Source organism: Etheostoma spectabile, chromosome 24, assembly GCF_008692095.1.
Source record: "Etheostoma spectabile isolate EspeVRDwgs_2016 chromosome 24, UIUC_Espe_1.0, whole genome shotgun sequence".
Lineage (NCBI taxonomy): Eukaryota > Metazoa > Chordata > Actinopteri > Perciformes > Percidae > Etheostoma > Etheostoma spectabile.
In genome coordinates, this window is record NC_045756.1 from 4,277,733 (window position 1) to 4,295,796 (window position 18,064).

Genomic DNA, 18,064 nt, shown 5'->3' on the forward strand with positions numbered 1-18,064 from the left:
ACCCTGCAGAGATCTGAGGACCAGGTAACCATAGTCCTCAGAAATCCACCTGAGTTTAAAGTGCCAACACAAAGGAAGTGGAAGGTGACGGACATCTTGGCAAAAAGGAGGGACGTCCAGCGACATTTCCGGCGGCATCCTAAACAATCTCGGAAATGAAATGACGTTGACATACACTAATAATAACTGTAAAAATAGTATCCTATTTGCTTGTATACTTTTATGGCAGAAAAGGAAGTGATGAATCTCAGGTATAGGGACCCTACTCTCTTCCTATTGGCTCACAGACCTAAGCATGCATAGAAACAATAGAAACATAGTCATGTACAATTCTTTCAATTGACATTATGATAAGCTTCTCCACCACCCCAAGAGATACAATATGTCTGTACTCGGATAGAATAGTACTCTGACAATGCAGAACTGGGCTTCATAGCTTTATATTAGATTAACTAGTGTATGCATACAAGTTACCACCAACCTCTCTGAGAAAGTGAAGCGTCTCATTGAAAGTGTAGCCACATGCATCTTCATGTGGGACGAGAGGGTCTGTCCAGCCACTGGCAGTGCAGTTGCGATGGACTTCAGCTGCAAAACAGCAACACAAACCCGCATCTGTCACTGTTGTATCTGAGCCAAACAGGAAAATTAATGTATCCTGGAAATTAACGTCTGATGGGAATGTTGTTGTTTTTTTCTTTTCCCGGAGTAAGTATAACACGTAGATCTGTGTTCACAAACGTAGATTTATTGGACAGTAAAAAGCTGCCAAACCATTACTTTCCCTCATCAGGTGCTTCAATAAACATGTGGTTCTTTAGATAAATGATCATCTATCATCTTCGTCTCTTAATATACGTAGCACTCCAATGGGTTACACAATGTCTCTGTGTACATAGGCTTTTTATGGCTAAATGTTTGGATAGACACCCTGAGAGGGGAGACAGGTCTTAATCCTTGGTGGAAACAAATCAATAATTAACCAGTAGATAGGTATAGATAATGGGTGACTGATGCGTCACCCGTTGGGACACTGTGGGACAATGGGACACTGTGCGTGCGTGTGCGTGTGTGTGTGTGTGTGTGTGTGTAGTATCTCACCTTGGGAATTGAAAAACTCTGGACATGGCTGAGAGACGGTCTCCCCAAGAGAAGCAGGAGGCCAGCAGTTCAGTTCATCCCACATTCCTTCACAGTGTACACTTATATTGTTCTCTTCATGGATGGAACAAAAATTACACATTTTTTTGATTTTATTTACTGGGATTCTACACAAAAAAGGTCAATAATAATTACAAATATATTTCTGAGTAGGTTTTAGTTAAATAGATAAAACACTACTAAACCACCATATCTGGATTAATCTTGATCCTTCAGGATAAAATACATCCTGCCTCATGAAAGTCTCGCATTTCAAGGTGCATAATGTTATGGGACCACTAGATGTCACTAAAACCTCACGTCAATTTTCCGTAGGTTAAAAAAAAAAAAGCTTCATTCAAAGATTTTATTCGTTTCAGAGATCGTGGTTTCTTTCAATGGAACGCGGCAATCTCGATTCATTCAATTTTTTTTTTTAAAGTAAAAGGTAAACAATAGGTGAAAAATGCACAATTTAGAAACTCCTGGCTCACCTGTTGCTTTTTGTGACTTAAAAAGTAGCAGATCTGCCACGCACTGTTCCTCCTCTTTCGCAAGATGAACATGAGGATGACACCATGATGATGATTTGGCCTGTAAATAAGGAGACAATAATGCACTTGTTCTCAACATATATAGATTCAAATCAAACATGCATCTATTTTCTCACCTGGGGTAACAGTAGCACTCCAATAAGTCCAACTTGTTTCATTGTGTCTGACGGGTTCCTTTTTTCCATCAGGATAGGCACCTAGGTCCAAACCTCAAGCCGCATATCTGAGCAGAATGAAAAGCAAGCATCCTGCCATGCATTAGATATATGAAGTCTGAAAATCAAACATTGGCCTCTTTAGAGTGTCGATAATTATGCACGTTACTCCGTAGGACAATCTGAAAAGCGCTTATCAAGGTGGTTATAATACAATCTAAAGTTCCTTTTGGGACTTTCAAAATAAAAGCTACACGTATAGGCTGAATGGGTAAGTACATGCAATACCGGAGACGTGGAATCTTTGGTAACAACAAAGTCATAGTAAATTGTAAAATGTGAATCTGTTTTCACTGCACACCACAGTGTGTTCGTCCTCTATGCTTTTATTTTGAAGGCGGAATGGCTAGTTTCTGGTCTTAATTTTGAAATTGACGTTCAAAGACGCTTGCGTCCGACAAACCCTCTCCACACACAGGACGTTGGTTCCGCCCCTTGAGAGCACAGCGTCACTATGGCAACGGCTGTGTTTGAGAGCGTGAGGCCCTTTCCATCAACAACGAGAGCTGCAGAAGTCTAAACGAAATGCGTCTGGCATTAAAATAGATGGAGTATGGCTGTTTTTTTCTGAACAACGCATTACAACCCACTGTCTAAGACCTAAGTAAGTTCTGAAGTTCCATTGTTCAAAAGGTGTTTCATCAGAAGCGGAGAAAACTCGTGCAATGAAGCGTCTATTTAAGTTTACGATAGCATAACGTTAATTTAATGAAGCTAACAAGTAGATTAGCCAGCTAGCCTTATTAGCTATGCCATTCGGTAGCCTCCTTGCTAACTTAGGTTTGTTACACGTTTAATTGTTATAGCCAACTGTCAATATTAGCTATACGTTCTGGGAAAATTATTATTCTATATCTTATTCAAAATAAATAACGCCACATAAAGGTATTTTACTGTATTTGTTTTATTTTTTAGAATTATAAGTTAGTTAGGGGAAGCACAAACACGGTGCAAGTTAGCTAGCTACGTTATTCAGACCCGTTCACTTTTTATCACACTTGTTTTTCACATTTTATTAAAGCTTTATTATGCATTGCAACATTTTTTTTTAAATACTGTATTAATTTCCCCCTTGTTAACCTAATCAACGCACGTAATGTCAAAGAAAAACAGGATTTTAGACTTTAAAACCCTAAACTATCACATTGACTCGGCACTCAGGTGCTTCCCATTTCTCTTGATTACCTTGAAATGTGGCCACGCCGTAATTTGAGCACACCTGTTGTCAATTGAATGTAACTCCGCCCAAGGTGCTTCAACTAGCTAAGTACTGAGTTAAGGGTCTCGATGCTCTGTCAGTGGGACATTTCAGCTTTCTCTTTTTAATTTACAAACAAACCCTGTTTTGGCTTTGTCAGCGGTCTTGAGTGTTGAGGAAAAAAATGAAAAATGATTTTAGCATTTAGCCTGGTGAAAAAGGGAAGGCGTCTGAAATATTTTCTGAATGCACTCTATTGCAAAGCTGGAGGGAATGTGAGGCTACATTCTACATCTTCATATAAACAGTATTACAGTACATTTATATATAAGATCTAATTACTCAAGTGAATTATCTGACATGACATTATCTGCCCACGTAATAGCCTGTTGTTCTTCCATGTCTCTCCTTTGGTAGTCAGATTATAAATTCATAGTTTACCAACATAATATTTCCCAACACACTGCTGTATCTTTGTTTGTCCTTCAGCCTTCTGTCATTTCTCTCATGAGGAGCCAGAGCTGACCTTTTGCCAGGATGGAGGTGGCCTTCTCTTCCCCGCAAGTGGTGCCAGAGTCCCTCAGGAGGGGGCCCCCCCTGCCACTGAGCCAGCTGGTAGAGGAGAGCAGGAGCACATCCAACGTTCCTAATCATCTACTGGAATCAAGTACACAATAAGCATGACCTCTGAAACTCTCTGACATGGTGCAATATAACTGTTTTCCAACTGCCAGCAATGACACTCAGTATTCATTCTTACAGTAATACACTGTAAGGTTTTTAATATATTTTTTTTTTACATACAAAAAACTTTTTTACGAATGTGAAAAACCGGCATTTTCTGTTTACATTTCCTGCAAAAAGCTTTACATTTCACTAAATTTTTTTTTTTTTCCTTGCATAGAAATCTATGCCAAACTGAAAACCAACAGCCTGATCCAAGCAGAGCCCCCCGTGCTTCACTTCAGTGGGTTTGAGCTGGGGAACGATTACGTCAAGAGCCTGGTGAGGCAAATACTTTTTAATATGCTTTAAATGTCTAACCATTCATGTTTCACTGTCCATTCACAGGCTACAGTGGGCAGCTAGCTTACTGATTTTGAGTTAGTTTCAGTGTGTAGATTGTGTTTGATGAGCTATGGTAAGGTTTAGGTCACTAGAGCTGAATGCCTCATTCATAGCTTTAAGCAGGAAGTAGTGTTTTACTTGGTGTCATGTCAAGGTGTCTGTTTGGGTTTTGTAGTAGCAACATTATTGCTTTTTGGTGAAATGGTGAAGTATTGAATTAATTGTAAACATCCCCACAAATTTATTATCTTTTGATTTCTATCAATGATATATTTGATTTCATTGAACGGGCACTGATTTTACTTTGAGTGATGAAGCACTGGATGTAAACACCAAAAATATGGAAATGGTTTTGTCAAGTGCACAGGATTGGATAAAAAGAAACTATTTCTTCCTCTTCATCTCCCTCAGAAACTAATCAACATCTCAACTGAAGTCATAAATATTCATGTCATTCCCACCCAAACCAAGCACTTCCAAACAACTTATACCAAAAAGGTATGTTTTTTTCATTACAAATTGCTGACCTAAATTTAGTGTTATGACTCCACCCTTCCCGTTAGTGCAATCAATGTTTCTGATGATTCAACCTCGTTCCATCTGTTTTCCTTCAAGTATCGACTCATCCCAGGCCTCGCCTACACACTGAAGGTCAGGCTCTGTCCCGATGAGTGGCGGTACTTCTATGACTGCATTCGGGTTCACTGCAAGGTTAGGATCCATCAGTTTGTACTCCACTGTGAAGGCAGCATTCTTGTTTAGTTTACACTTAAATCGCTTGACTCTTATGACTCAAACAACCTTGACAAACAATTCCTACTTGCTTCAACAACTTATCTCTTTTGATATGTTCCCATGTTTACTTCTCCTATCTCTTAATCTCCATATCTTCTCTCTCATTTTTTCTCTTTGTATTGTTCATTCAACTCACCTACACCCTTTTCTAAGGGGGAAGAGAACCTGTTTATTCCAGTTCATGCTTACCCTGTCATCGATGAACTGCAAATCCCTCCTCACATCAACCTAGCAGCCATACCACTTGGACAAAGGTGTGTGTGTGTGTGTGTGTTTGTTCGTGTGTGTTTGTGTCTTCAGTGGACTATTTTTTTGACCTCCCATCTGGCTGAGGGCTTGCCTGTCTCTTTGTATTCTTCAATAAAACCAACCATGCTTCCATTCACCCGTCGATGTCAAATCATAATAATAAAAAAATCTCATCTTTTTCCACCTGTCTCTTAGTGTTTGCCATGCTATTCCTCTGAGATGCAGCTGCCCCATTGACTTTGAGTTTCAGGTGTACATTATTCAGCCCCATGAGGCCTTCGCCATCCATCCCCTTACAGGTATGGACTAGTGACAACATTTTTAGCAACCTGCATTTTCATTGCAGTTCACATCATTTCTACAGTACATTGTGTCTTTTAAAGATGACATGTAGGCATTTTGTTTTACTGTTTATGTTACTGTTTTTAAATTTGCCTTTATGGTTAAATAATTTAATAAAGTTTTTCTATTGATCTCATTTATTCTACCAGATTAAGAATGTAACCCATTAGAAGAGCAGGTGTGCTGTTTTTTCTCAAAAACTTGGACTGGTTCTGTATTAAACAAGTCGCCACAGAACTTTCCACACACTGACACTAAGCAGTATTCATGCTCTGGGAAACATCATAACACATGGCGGAACCAGCACTCAGCGTTTGAATTACAGCTGCAGTTTTAAATTTGGTACAAACCTGGAATGAGAAGAAGATATACAAATGAGTTTCTTATTTTGGAAGTGCTTTTTATGTTTTGTCATATCCCCCCCTACACACACACACGCACACGCACACGCACACGCACACGCACACACACACACAAAACCATGGCTACGTTAAACCAAATACAGCTTACAATATAAAGACAACCATTGTTTTTAATTACTTTAACCATTTGAGTAATTTTATCTATTTCAACATTTTTAGTAGCCCTGGTTGGAATTTACTGACCAAGGCAAGTCAAATATACACATAACAGCCATGTATCCCTATTGTCTTCTTGTTCTTCCAGGTGTGGTACCAGCCAATGGTGAAGAGAAGATCATTGTGACATTTAGTCCTTTCCAATACGAGACCTGTCAGGTCACCATCCAGCTGGTCATCTCACAGTTCAACACCCGACCCTACCTCTGTACCATCATTGGGAGCTCCACACCTCACCTAGCTCTCAGGTAATCAGTAGTTGATTGTTTAGTTGAAGAATCCAGCGTTCAGCACTTAAACATGACTATTTAGCCATAAAGACAATGTGACAGCTATGCAAAATATGAAGAGTCTTCTTTTCAGTTTCCCCACTGTCATTAAAGGAACACAGATAGTACAGACAGCAGTAGCTCCACTGACCAGGAACCAGCTGAAATAATTTACATAGTACAGGAACCTTTTACCATTGACACATATTCATACACCGGTGGCCGAGGCTGCCGTACAAGGTGCCACCTGCTCATCTGATTAACACTCACACATCAATGGCACAGCATCGGGAGGAATTTGGGGTTCAGTGTCTTGCCCATGGACACTTTGACATGTGGTGTTCAGAGGCGCTAAGGGGTGGTGATATGTTTTTCCTGCCCTGTAACACATTGTTTTTTTTTTTTTCTCAGTATGCTGTCCCATCCCTATCTCATCCCTCTGTGTTATCTCATACTCTGTTGCTTTTGCTCACTCCACAAGTTCACGCCCATTCTTCCATTGACGTCTTCAGTACAAGTACCCGTTTGGCAGCACATCAAAGTAACACCACATATTGCTTTTATATAACAGCAGTGACAATATTTAATTTATGTGACATACATAGTATGATTAATCTACTGTTTGTAACTAACGTAGCTCTTCCCCATGGTACTTAACTGAGTCTTTGTTCGGGTGGACCTTTCCCTTCTCTTCTTGCTGTCCAGTAGTGATACCAGCTGTATCTGCAAACTTAACTAACTACAAAACTATGTGGTTCATCTTGGGGTAACAGCATGAACCCAACTGGATTAAAAGATAATGAGCTTGTGTGCTGATTTGTTTTTTCCAGACAGTATAAAACCTAATGTTTAACTCTGTTCCCATGAGAAAGAGGGTGCTATCCATCACACAGCAGTAGTTCCATCCACTGCACAGTCTTGGTGTTATCTCGACCAATAGTTAATAATTCATGAAAAAAGCTGGTTCAGTGATATCAAGATGGATATGTCTCACAATGGATGTTTAGCATATAAAACATTCTCCCTCTGTTTGTTGTTACCCACAGTGTAACCAAATAAAAGATGAGATATGTGCAATTGATAGAAGAAATATATGCAAGGGCCAATGTTTTTACAGCTAGACCAATACCTGATACTGGCTTGTTGCTTAGTGTCCCCTGCCTCACTTATCTGACTCTGATAGATGGAGACCATTCTTAAAATAAACAGATGGTGATACATCTAATATCTTGGTTTTTAATTTTAATATTGGAGTTTGCTTCTATGTTGTATTTTCCATCAATCTGATCAATCTAATACCTTGCAATAAATCGTTGACTAAACCTTGTAAATCTTTATTGCTGATAACATTGAGCTCTTGTTGACACTGTGTCCGTTAAGTGTTAAGTCGTCTCTGTGTTCATTAAAATGCCGAGCTTAGTGATGTCCATATATCATTGTATAAACACCCAATTTAGAGGCTTTCTCACTCAGCTACGGGATCTGATCCTGGACCGCCAACAAAAATGAACCAATTACTGTGCCACGGTTTCATTTTGTCCCATCCACTGTATTTGTTTATTCACATTTTTTGACCAGCAACCTAAAATTACTTGCAAAATGTCACTTGCAGTCAAATGAATGTTCTATACTGATGAATCCATTTTGGCCCTTACTAATGGGTGCAATTCTGTCATACTAAATCAGACGATTTGCTCCATAAGGTGTTCTTTAATGTGCTTATTTTTCCTGCATCATAGCGAGCTGGGAAGAAAATCAGGGCATGGAGATGCAGTGCCTGCAGAATACAAAAGACCTTTACCTGCCCCCAAAATGCCCTCTTGCAGCAAAACCAAATGCAGGTCAACCAAAGAGGCTGACAAATCAAAGGTAGGATGTATGTTTTTATCTTGTTTACTTATATGTAAAATGGACGGGGAGGAAGAGGGTAATTAATTCATTCTTATGCTGAAAATAGTTATGAAAGGCTCTCTTGCTTCTTAATATATAAAGAGGCCTTAGTATAAGTGCAATGTAAGATGCCTATTAGTCTCTTACTTGACCAATTTTCAGTTTTCATTTTTGATTAAGGAGACAAGAGAAGAAAGAACCATTTTTTTTTTCTGTCTTTTGTGTATTGAGCACAGCTTTTTTTCCTTTTTTTTTTTTCCTTCTTGCAGTGGTATGAGTTATCCTTAATTGCATGCTGTTATTTCTTTACCTTTCCTCAAGACACGGAGACATCCGGCTAGTGTTAAGCCTCCAGGAGATGTATGTACCCCTGCAGGGGTGGCAAAGATGCTGATCAAAGACACTGATAAACTGAGCTCTAAAGACCTGAGGGAAGGTAGATGTCACCCAGTGATTTTACTCTTTCATTGGTTGTAGTGTTTTTTGTGACATGCATACCACTTCTGCAAGCTCTCGCTGTAACCCATAGATAAATGTATTTGCGTCCTGTTCTCCTTTTCCACTCTGTCCTTTCTATTTGAGATTATACGTGTAACAAAGTATGTTTCTTTTCTGTTTTTCCGGTATCCCGTTCAGCCATATCCTGTGGCTGCATGGTTGGCCCGCCAAACAAGCAGATGAAGGAAGCCCTCTTCATAAAAAAGGTTCAACAAAATGTGAAGGAGGAGCAAGCCAACCACCTCAGGTGGTAGGTCAAACTAAAATCGGTGTATTCAAATGTTGGGATAGGACTGGATTTATTTCCTTGAGCACTAACCTAAAGTTAAAACTCAAATTTATAACAGGCAAAACATAATCGGTGACATGAAATGTTGAAGAGGATGCTATTTGTGTTTTTTTTGCCCGATGTTGAATGCATTCTGGGGAAAAAAATAATAGACAGAATAGAAAGCTTCTTGATTTGAAAGTAGAATTTGTAGACATTGAAAATTTACGTAATGTTTTCTGTACTGAAAAAGAAATTTCACTTCATTCACAACTGGAAAGGAATAATTGAAATCTAATTCAAGAGGGAACTTAGCTACATAAAAGATTTTTTTTTTTTTCACATTTTTTTGATCTTCAAAATGGCAACTTAACTTACTAACTTAAATAGTATGTATGTTTAATTCAGGCAAGTTCATCTTGGTAAGGACCCCGTGTCAGAGCACAGCAGGAGGCAAATAGCGGAGGAGAGAGAGATTGCACTACATGAATACATGGTAAGATTGTTCTTGAAATTGGATAGTCTGGCCACTGATATTCTTCCAGCAAGTTGTATTACAGAAAGTTTATCTGTAGTGTATCAATAGTAGGGGCTTTCAAAATCTGACACTGTGGGCCCCCACATACACAAAACTGAGACAACTGCAGCCCCTAACACCTTCTCATCTGTTATTCTTAGCCTTACTTTGATTCCAGAGATTATCATGCTCTTATAACTGTACAGATACAGTTAGGAGGAACAAAAACCCTGGAGGACACTGACCCTCAAGGACCACAACTAAGTATTAGCTGGAAAGTATTATCTATACAGTCAGTGCAGGGCAATCTGTGAAGGTCAGATCCTGATATATAAATATTTTAAAGCTATAAATCTTGTATTTAATAGAACAGATTTTTATGGCCTTTTTTTTGTGTAAGGCGTTTGTTTTCCTATTTCATTCAACATGACATTTAGCGAATTGGTTAGCGGCTAATCACTTTTGCTAGACACCATATGCATACCAATGGCATCATAACCTGATTCAGTTGCAGCATTATTAGATCCACACTGTGATTTTGATCGTTTCATGCTGCGTCTGTGACTGATTTTATTGAGTCACAGAGGAAAGATGCAGACTCAGCCAAAGTAACATCAGTTCTGAAGTGTGTGTGTGTTTCCTTAGAAAGGTTATTTGAATAGTTGACAGCACTCTCGCAGAGACTTAACAGCACTTCCTCCCCCATCTCCTCTCCACCTGCTCTGTTTATAATACACACACACACACACACACACACACACACACACACACACACACACAAAAATGCTCCCTCTGCTATACACTCTTTGTTTACAGCCTCATATCACCACACTTTGGCATTTTATGGGAACACTGTTTTTTTTTTTTATGATAGGATGGGAAGAGCCATTATCTTTTTAATGTTCTCTTTGGAATCTTGACTGCAGGCCAAAATTTAAATAAGTCGACATAGAAGCCATCCTCCTGTTTGTGTGACAGTGTTGGTTTACAGCTTTGTGACATTATAAACTTTTATCAATCTACAGTATGTTGCTTAAGTGTTATTACAAGAACTGGGACAGTGACATTAGGTGTGACTTTTATTAATTTTTTTAAAAACCAAAACCAAGTCATTGTCTAACACAATTGCAATACCCATAAACAAGTGACACCCTGCGCCACAGGACTAGTTGTCATGGTAGCTATTGTTTGGAGAAATTAAGACATACCCCATCAAGCTTATTTCTTCCTGTGACAAAGAGACTGTTGCATCTTCAGCCAAAGGATTTGGAGGCGTTCTTACTATAGCATACAAACAGGTTTGAATATTTTTCTTCATTGTCCTTGCACCAACTGCCATTGCCAGAACTCTAGAAGGTTTGGCAAAAATGGAAAGAACAGCATCTAATTTTTGCTTCTATTCCATATATCAATCTGCCATTGTACTGTAAGTCTTTTTTAATAATTTTTTTTGGCAGATTCCATTACAGACTTTCATCATGCTAACTGATTTTGTTGTAGGTCCGAAGGGGAGATGAAAGGCATGAGGAAGACTTTGCTGCTGGACAACCTAAACTTTCCTCCAGACGAGTGCTTTGTGAAGCAGGGCAGGTAAACCTCTGCTGTGTTCACTAATCTCCCAGATAAACTCAGAACTTTCACATTTCACGCAACTCCTGATAAATTGGGACTTCCCTGGTTGTGTAAGCTATTGGTTTCATATAGATCATCCTATAATCACTAGATTAATGATCACTCTTAGTTTTTACAGGTTGACTTGCCTTTTGGTGAACATGATGTAGTTACATGTTTGTAAGAGCGTTCCATATACATGTCTTTACCAAGTCATGATACATCTGGATGATACATTGTCTTTTATTTTTCTTTATTATAAACACCTGGCTCTTAAGGGTATGAAATTAAATGAATCATTTAATTCAATGTAACAGTCAATTACTGTCCTAATGTCTTTTGTTCTTTTTAAATACTCCAAGCAGAGACCTAGTGAAATTTCACTTTATGGTCCTTTTCATATGCAGTCAGTGTAAATATGAAAGTCTGCAATAAATGTATTTCTAACCTCGTCCAGGCCTGCGAGGGAGCCCCTTCCTTCCAGTTTTACTCCAGTTTTCATTGGGAACTGAGACGTCGAGCCCTCAGACTGTTCCAGCAGGCAGCACGCAAGGTACACACACACCATACACATACGGTATAGGTACATGTGCAAATGCATACATGCATGTGCTTAAATGCACAAATATATCACACACATACACACACCTTCCTCCTCCCTCAGGAGAGGGCTAGTGTCCCTGCGCCCCTGTGCCTTCACTTCAGCCATGTGTAAAGTCACACTAAATGTATAAAATTCTTTACTGCACAGTCAATTTCCCTGGGTACACTGAGTGCATTTCAGTAAAAGCAGAGGAATTTGACATTGCTTCTTAAAGCCACAGGAAGAGCATGCTTCTCTCTGCCTAGTGGTCATTTTGTTTCTCGTGGCAATGCTAGAAAACCTTCTTCTTTCTTTAGTTCTTTATGTCTAACTATGTCCATGTATCTTTCCTTTTGGGATTCAAAGAGGTGGATGAGAATGACCAGCAATTTGCAGTAACACCCTGTACTCTTCTCTCCCATCTAGATAGTGATCCGATGTCGCATGAACCGGAGACTTACCTGTTTAAAGAAACTGTCAGGCAGCATGAAGAATGTGCCTTTGGCAAAGAAAGGTTTTGATTATCCTATAATCTCCTTATTTAGAAGTAATCTCATCATGCCATGTCACTAAAGCATGCTTAATTGAATGTATTCCTCAAGGTAAAATTCAAATCCCCTCTGGTTATTATGAGCTTCTTAGAACCTATGTGCACGCCTCAGGGACAAGGCTATTTATGTTGCTGTGTGCATTTAGTCATACATTGAATATTGCAACATTTCTCACTGAACCTAAAAAATAATCATCCATAGTAATGTAACTTTTTAATTATTAACCATCTGACCTTTTTCAGTTGAAGAGGAGACGACTTGTGATCTGAAGATCTCACCAGACAGAGTCTTTCCATTTACTTTCCCCGTTCTCTCTAATGAAGATGACCCGCTGGTAAGTGAGTACATTACATAACTGAGAACTGTAAAAAACAAAACAAAAAGAATACTGCCTTTCTACTTACCCCTCAATGTCATAAAAATGTCATCAGCAGCCTTTTAGCAAAATAGCTTGACCACTTCTTTTCAAATCAGGTTTTCTTGTTAAAACCTATTGAAATCCACTCCTGAACTACCTAAATTGGTTCCGACATATGGAGGAAGACAAATTGCTAAAAAGTGGCAATTGTCCTGCACACGAAACAGTTTTCTTTCATTATTTCCCCTGAAAGATGTCTTTGATCTAGCTGTGGAATCAAAGAGGAAGCTCACTTTCCCGCACTTTGATTAAATTTCTCATTTTTCAGATGCCCTGCAGAGAAAAGACTTCAGTGTTCAGTTGAACAAATAATGCCATTTGTCTCCTTGATATTTCTAGGCTCACAGTCATTTGGACACATTGCCTGTGGATCCTATTGATGTGACTGTGACAACGCATATTCCTTTCTTCAAGCTTCACGTAGGTATTTACTGGAGCACCTGGCCATCTGAAGATCACACTTCTTTAGAATACTATAGTACTATACAGAGTACTCAAGTAGTATACTTAAGTAAAGTTTTGATGTGTATCCATGTCATTCCACCTTATACTTCTAATCCACTACATTTCAGAGAGAAATATTGTGAAATGCCATTTGCACATAGCTGCAGCAATATTAACAATCTCATTATGTCATATATAATATATAAGTTACAGGGGCCATTTTGTTGTGAAAAAGTAATTTTACTTTTTATAATTTTAGGGAATTACATTTATTTAGAATTTTTGAATGCTAAACTATTACATTGTTGTGGTACTTTTACTTAAGCAAATGTTTTGAGCACTTCCTCCACCGCTGCCATACCAATAGGATATGTGACCATTTAAAAACACAATATATTTGATATATTCTGTTGACTTGATAACACATTCCATACTTGTGACCTTATATTTGAATGTCTGTATGACATGAATGCAATGTTGTTTCATCTTAAAAGAGACTAAGAAATAGCCCTTTGGCTCTACAAATAGAAAACTATGTAACCATATTATTTGTTTCGTCACTCTAGGTTCCCCAGCACTATAAGCTTATGGGCTACCGGCCTGTGTCAGTCTGGGAAGCATTTAACTCCTATACGCCCGCTACTTTGGCCAGACCGCTTCGCACTGGAGCTCTGGTAACTATGTAGCACCAGGCTTAAAACACACAGTTTGCCAATTTTGAATTACAATATTTATTAATTTATTTCTTCACTCACCCACTTTGATCTACTTAAATTTTTTCTTTTTATTTCTGCTTCTGAATTGTCACTTTCTAGGACAAGCTGGAGGATGTGAAGGCTTCGTGTCTCTCCTTCAGTGCCCCTGAAGCTCTGCTCAGACCTTTTCCAGCAAACCCACTCAGAATCTTTGTAAGGCTTTCATTTCTCTTTATTGATCCAAAGTCTGAAATTGAACATTGTGTGTTTCTGTACATGATGCATATCAGTTTGGCAGCATATTTAAACTACTATTGTTCCTGTGTTTATCACATCATGTGTTTTAGAATCCAGCTCCAGGCCTGCAGACCTACAAGCCAAGCCCTAAATACCTGGAGAGTGACCTGGAGTTCCACCTCTGTCCTATGCCCAGGTAACAGCAACACAACAGTGAATATATGTTATGGTAATATACTGTCACTCTTTGTTTTAGTAAAAACAAAAAGTGTTTTCTGTGCTGACTTTTGATAATGCCCAGCTATAGCCCTGATTATTCCCTGACCAAACCTAGATACTTGAAAGAAAGTCCTTTTCATGTGCAGGTACACAATCCCAGAGAGCAACATGTCTGGCAGAGGGACACAAACCCCACACACTCAGAAGTCTCTGGACCGCAAGGTAATATATCTTCAGAGACTTTGAACTTTGTGAGTTTCTTTGGGATGCTTGAAGCACTTAAACCAAGTTTCAGTACATCATCAGTATCCCTTTGATCATTTTGTAGAGGTGTTGTGTTGCTCGACCAAAGGGTCTTATCATTAAAACATCCATTTTTGATATGTGAGCAATCCCTTTTGAGTTGGAAATTAATCTGAAACTAGATGCTGTTATATCTAAATTGACTGATGCAGACGTGGCATCTTTTTTCTATACCAACAACAGGAAGTGATCACAGGGATCACGACATGGAAGGATTTTAATTTGATTACCTCAAAGTGCCTGTCCGACCACCCTTCTCTCACCAGTGACAGTGCCCCGCGCAGGTAGGACAGAACTAATCTTAATCACTGTGTACAGTTAGGGCAGCTCGATAGGGGAAAAAAAAATCATAATCACAATTATTTTGGTCAATATAGAAATCACGATAATTTGACACAATTTCTTATTGACTTAAAATCCAAACTGTTCCCAGACAACTTCTCTCTCTCTCTTGTTCACTTGCGCTGATTTTTAAATGCCATCAGAAACCACAGCACCTCGCTGACTATTGGCTGAGAGAGTTTAGACTTTGGGAAGTTTGTGTACCAATCAGAAGACAAAGCAAAATAAGAATTAACTTGCAAACCTAATGTGCAAAATAATTGTTTTTCTCCATTACATTGTTTTTGTGATTGTGATTTCATCACAATCAAAATGTGATTAACCGCACAATGCTATGTGCAGTATCAAGTTGTGCCAGTTCTTCCTCGTATTTACTGAGCAAGGGAGTAAGAGTGCATTCATAATGTACCGACAGCGGCCACCCAGAATTTAAAAGACAGAGTATAGGCACCCAGAGATTCCTATGAAAACCACAAAGAAGCTTCAACTGAACTGTTGTAGGATGAAAAAGTACTAGTACATGTTTACAGTGTGGAGAGTGGCTGTTGTTCACTTCCTCTGTCCATATCTTTTCCAGCTTGGAGGAATTTGATCTTGTGACCATGTGGTCGTGAATCTCTTCATTGTAGCTTTTCCAGTGTTTACTATTGTCAGAAGTATCATTTTCATGCAACATAACAATATATAGAATGACAATGGGAGGGGACATCTCACTGATGTACAGTATATCAATAGATTTTGTAGCAGTCTTTTTCCCCAAACACATCCAGTCAATCAATAATTGACCTCTTGATCTAAAGCTGTTTATCTGTAGATTTACTGAAATCCTGTTACTGTTTGTATGACACAGGCTCATATCACTGCTTCAGCAAGTGGCCACTTGGAGTAGTACATTTATCTTCTTGGAGTAAACATTTTTCCTGTCAAACTGCCATGACAAAGCTTTAATATTTAATAGCTTGGCATCATTTATCATCTCACTTGCAGTATTACAGAAACATGACTTCTCGTTGTCTTCCAGTATTTTACACTTACAGCATTTTTTTTGTGTCAAATATTGGATCTGAATTTTATTTTAGTTTTGTTTGTTATTGATATACTATTAGGGTTTAATAGCGCTATATGGATGCTGTGCAATAGGCTGTGTTCTAATTTTTATATTTCTGAAATCACAATATTGAGTGTAGAGATCAGTTTTGTCCTTTAGTTGTTAGAGCCACTGATTTAATACACACACACACACACACACACACACACACACACACACACACACACACACACACACACACACACACACACGTCAACATGTCAGTAGTTTTGGATTGAAGTTCCAGATTGCTAGTTTTGGATTGCTAATACAGGAATCTGCCATCCTATTTTTTGAGGAAATTGTATAATTACTGCTATACTAGACACCAGGGGTCTCATTTATAAAACGGCAAAAGCCAAAAATGGTGTACACCAAAGAAATTCAGATTTATTAAACCGTGTGTATGCACATCTGTAAGCAATGTTACCTTTATAAATCACACAATACCCAAAAGTTTGCGTACATGAATCAGCCTCTTATCAGTATGTTAATGACCCTGGCCGTTGTTCCTTCGTTACACTGAATCATTGCAAAGCAAAAAACTTCTCAGAAATGTAATTATAATTTCGGCCCTTTCTCGCACAGTGTAGGGAGACGTGTTCTATAGACTACTTATATTAATAATACTGTCCAAAACGGCAGGCATTACGGCACTCAGGGACAGCATTGATATACCAGACCTAATGTGTAAGGTTTAACAGAACACATTTCTATATTCAAACAAGCCTTAGTGTTAAAGTTGAAGATTTTATATAGGCCGAATATTTATAAAGAACACTGCCATTTCCCTCTGGAAACAGCCGGCTTCCTCCAGAGTGACATTGACCTGTATTTGGACCGGGATGGCACAGTTGCGATGGCACGATGCCCTCTCTCCTGGACCCAACTCAGTAAATAGATCCAAGAGCCCAGCTTTAGGGAATTTAAATCGGCATATTAGCCAGTCAAGGGTACAAGCGGCCGAAATGGGTTTCCTCAGGAGGGTGGCTGGCGTCTCCCTAGAGATAGGGTGAGAAGCACGTCATCCGAGAGGAGTGGAGTAGAGCCGCTGCCTTCGCGTCGAAAGGAGCCGTTGAGGTGGTTCGGGCATCTGGTAAGGATCCTCCTGGGCGCCTCCCTAGGGAGGTGTTCCAGGCACGTCCAGCTGGGAGGAGGCCCCGGGAAGACCTGGACTAGGTGGAGAGATTATATCTCCAACCTGGCCTGGGAACGCCTCGGATCCCAGTCGGAGCTGGTTGATGTGGCTCGGGAAAGGGAAGTTTGGGGTCCTACTGGAGCTGCTGCCCCGCGACCCGAACACCGGATAAGCGTGGGGCGTGAAGATGGATGGATGGATATTAGCCAGTCATCGTCATGTCCCTGAAGTCTCTTTCTCTCCTGATTCTTCCTTTGGCGTAGTCCTCCTGCAGGGCCGTCATGCAGCATTACGCAAGGGGTCACCGCAGTATTTACATGTTTACAACAATTTGTAATTAGCATCAACTGGTGGTATCCCCCACCCCAAGATACAATTTGAAGACAAAAGTTTAATAGTCTTTTCTTCATGCAGCGTTTGTCACAAACAGTATTAAAGTTTGGGCCGATAACGAGGATATTAAGTGGAACATTTGCACGAGAGCTTAACGACTATATTTCCAGGCTTTGTCATTTGATGATATATGCACAGTATTAAAGACAGATATTTAGTTATTTTTTATTTAGTTAATTTAGTGTTCTGCCCTTATCTAATGCTAGGGTATTTGACACTACTGGATTTAATCTTCAAACAGGTATTGGTTTAATTCAAAATCCATCTAGAACAGGTTTCGAGATTGGTCGCCTGGTATGCACCTGGCTGCATCATATACCTCAATCATCAGGTATCAATCATTTTCAATTTGGCCACAGACACAATGTCTTGACTTACACTCAAACCTTTTTTGGACTCGGTCTTGACTTGGACCTGAACCTCTTTGGACTTGGTCTTGACTAGTCCTGGTCTTGGACTTGT

General features: G+C 39.3%; 2 protein-coding genes across 8 annotated transcripts in view; one reads left to right on the top strand and one right to left on the bottom strand.

The window, feature by feature from the left end:
* The window catches only part of sctr (secretin receptor), a 5,942-nt gene extending 3,898 nt beyond the window's left edge, over positions 1-2,044 (bottom strand). Inside the window, exons 1-4 of one of the 2 annotated variants that reach the window (XM_032506406.1) lie at positions 1,811-2,044; positions 1,635-1,734; positions 1,102-1,188; positions 482-588 (exon numbers count right to left, since the gene is read on the bottom strand). In XM_032506406.1, the coding sequence (XP_032362297.1) occupies positions 482-588; positions 1,102-1,188; positions 1,635-1,734; positions 1,811-1,879 (363 nt within the window). In that variant the 5' untranslated portion in view covers positions 1,880-2,044. Of the gene's footprint in view, positions 1-481; positions 589-1,101; positions 1,216-1,634; positions 1,735-1,810 lie in introns of both variants that reach the window. The other variant, XM_032506405.1, reaches the window with a different exon arrangement.
* Positions 2,045-2,292: 248 nt separating this feature from the next.
* Positions 2,293-18,064, top strand: part of cfap221 (cilia and flagella associated protein 221) — a 20,185-nt gene continuing 4,413 nt past the window's right edge. For 2 of the 6 annotated variants that reach the window (XM_032506394.1, XM_032506400.1), the window contains exons 1-22: positions 2,293-2,513; positions 3,597-3,774; positions 4,012-4,112; positions 4,587-4,673; positions 4,791-4,886; positions 5,124-5,224; positions 5,415-5,518; positions 6,228-6,387; positions 8,148-8,277; positions 8,620-8,734; positions 8,935-9,046; positions 9,473-9,560; positions 11,082-11,171; positions 11,650-11,745; positions 12,202-12,289; positions 12,569-12,660; positions 13,084-13,164; positions 13,755-13,862; positions 14,004-14,096; positions 14,231-14,316; positions 14,486-14,561; positions 14,826-14,926. In XM_032506394.1, the coding sequence (XP_032362285.1) occupies positions 3,645-3,774; positions 4,012-4,112; positions 4,587-4,673; positions 4,791-4,886; positions 5,124-5,224; positions 5,415-5,518; positions 6,228-6,387; positions 8,148-8,277; positions 8,620-8,734; positions 8,935-9,046; positions 9,473-9,560; positions 11,082-11,171; positions 11,650-11,745; positions 12,202-12,289; positions 12,569-12,660; positions 13,084-13,164; positions 13,755-13,862; positions 14,004-14,096; positions 14,231-14,316; positions 14,486-14,561; positions 14,826-14,926 (2,135 nt within the window). In that variant the 5' untranslated portion in view covers positions 2,293-2,513; positions 3,597-3,644. Of the gene's footprint in view, positions 2,514-3,156; positions 3,177-3,596; positions 3,775-4,011; positions 4,113-4,586; positions 4,674-4,790; positions 4,887-5,123; positions 5,225-5,414; positions 5,519-6,227; positions 6,388-8,147; positions 8,278-8,619; positions 8,735-8,934; positions 9,047-9,472; positions 9,561-11,081; positions 11,172-11,649; positions 11,746-12,201; positions 12,290-12,568; positions 12,661-13,083; positions 13,165-13,754; positions 13,863-14,003; positions 14,097-14,230; positions 14,317-14,485; positions 14,562-14,825; positions 14,927-18,064 lie in introns of those variants that run through there. The other 4 variants (XM_032506396.1, XM_032506397.1, XM_032506395.1 and 1 more) reach the window with 4 other exon arrangements.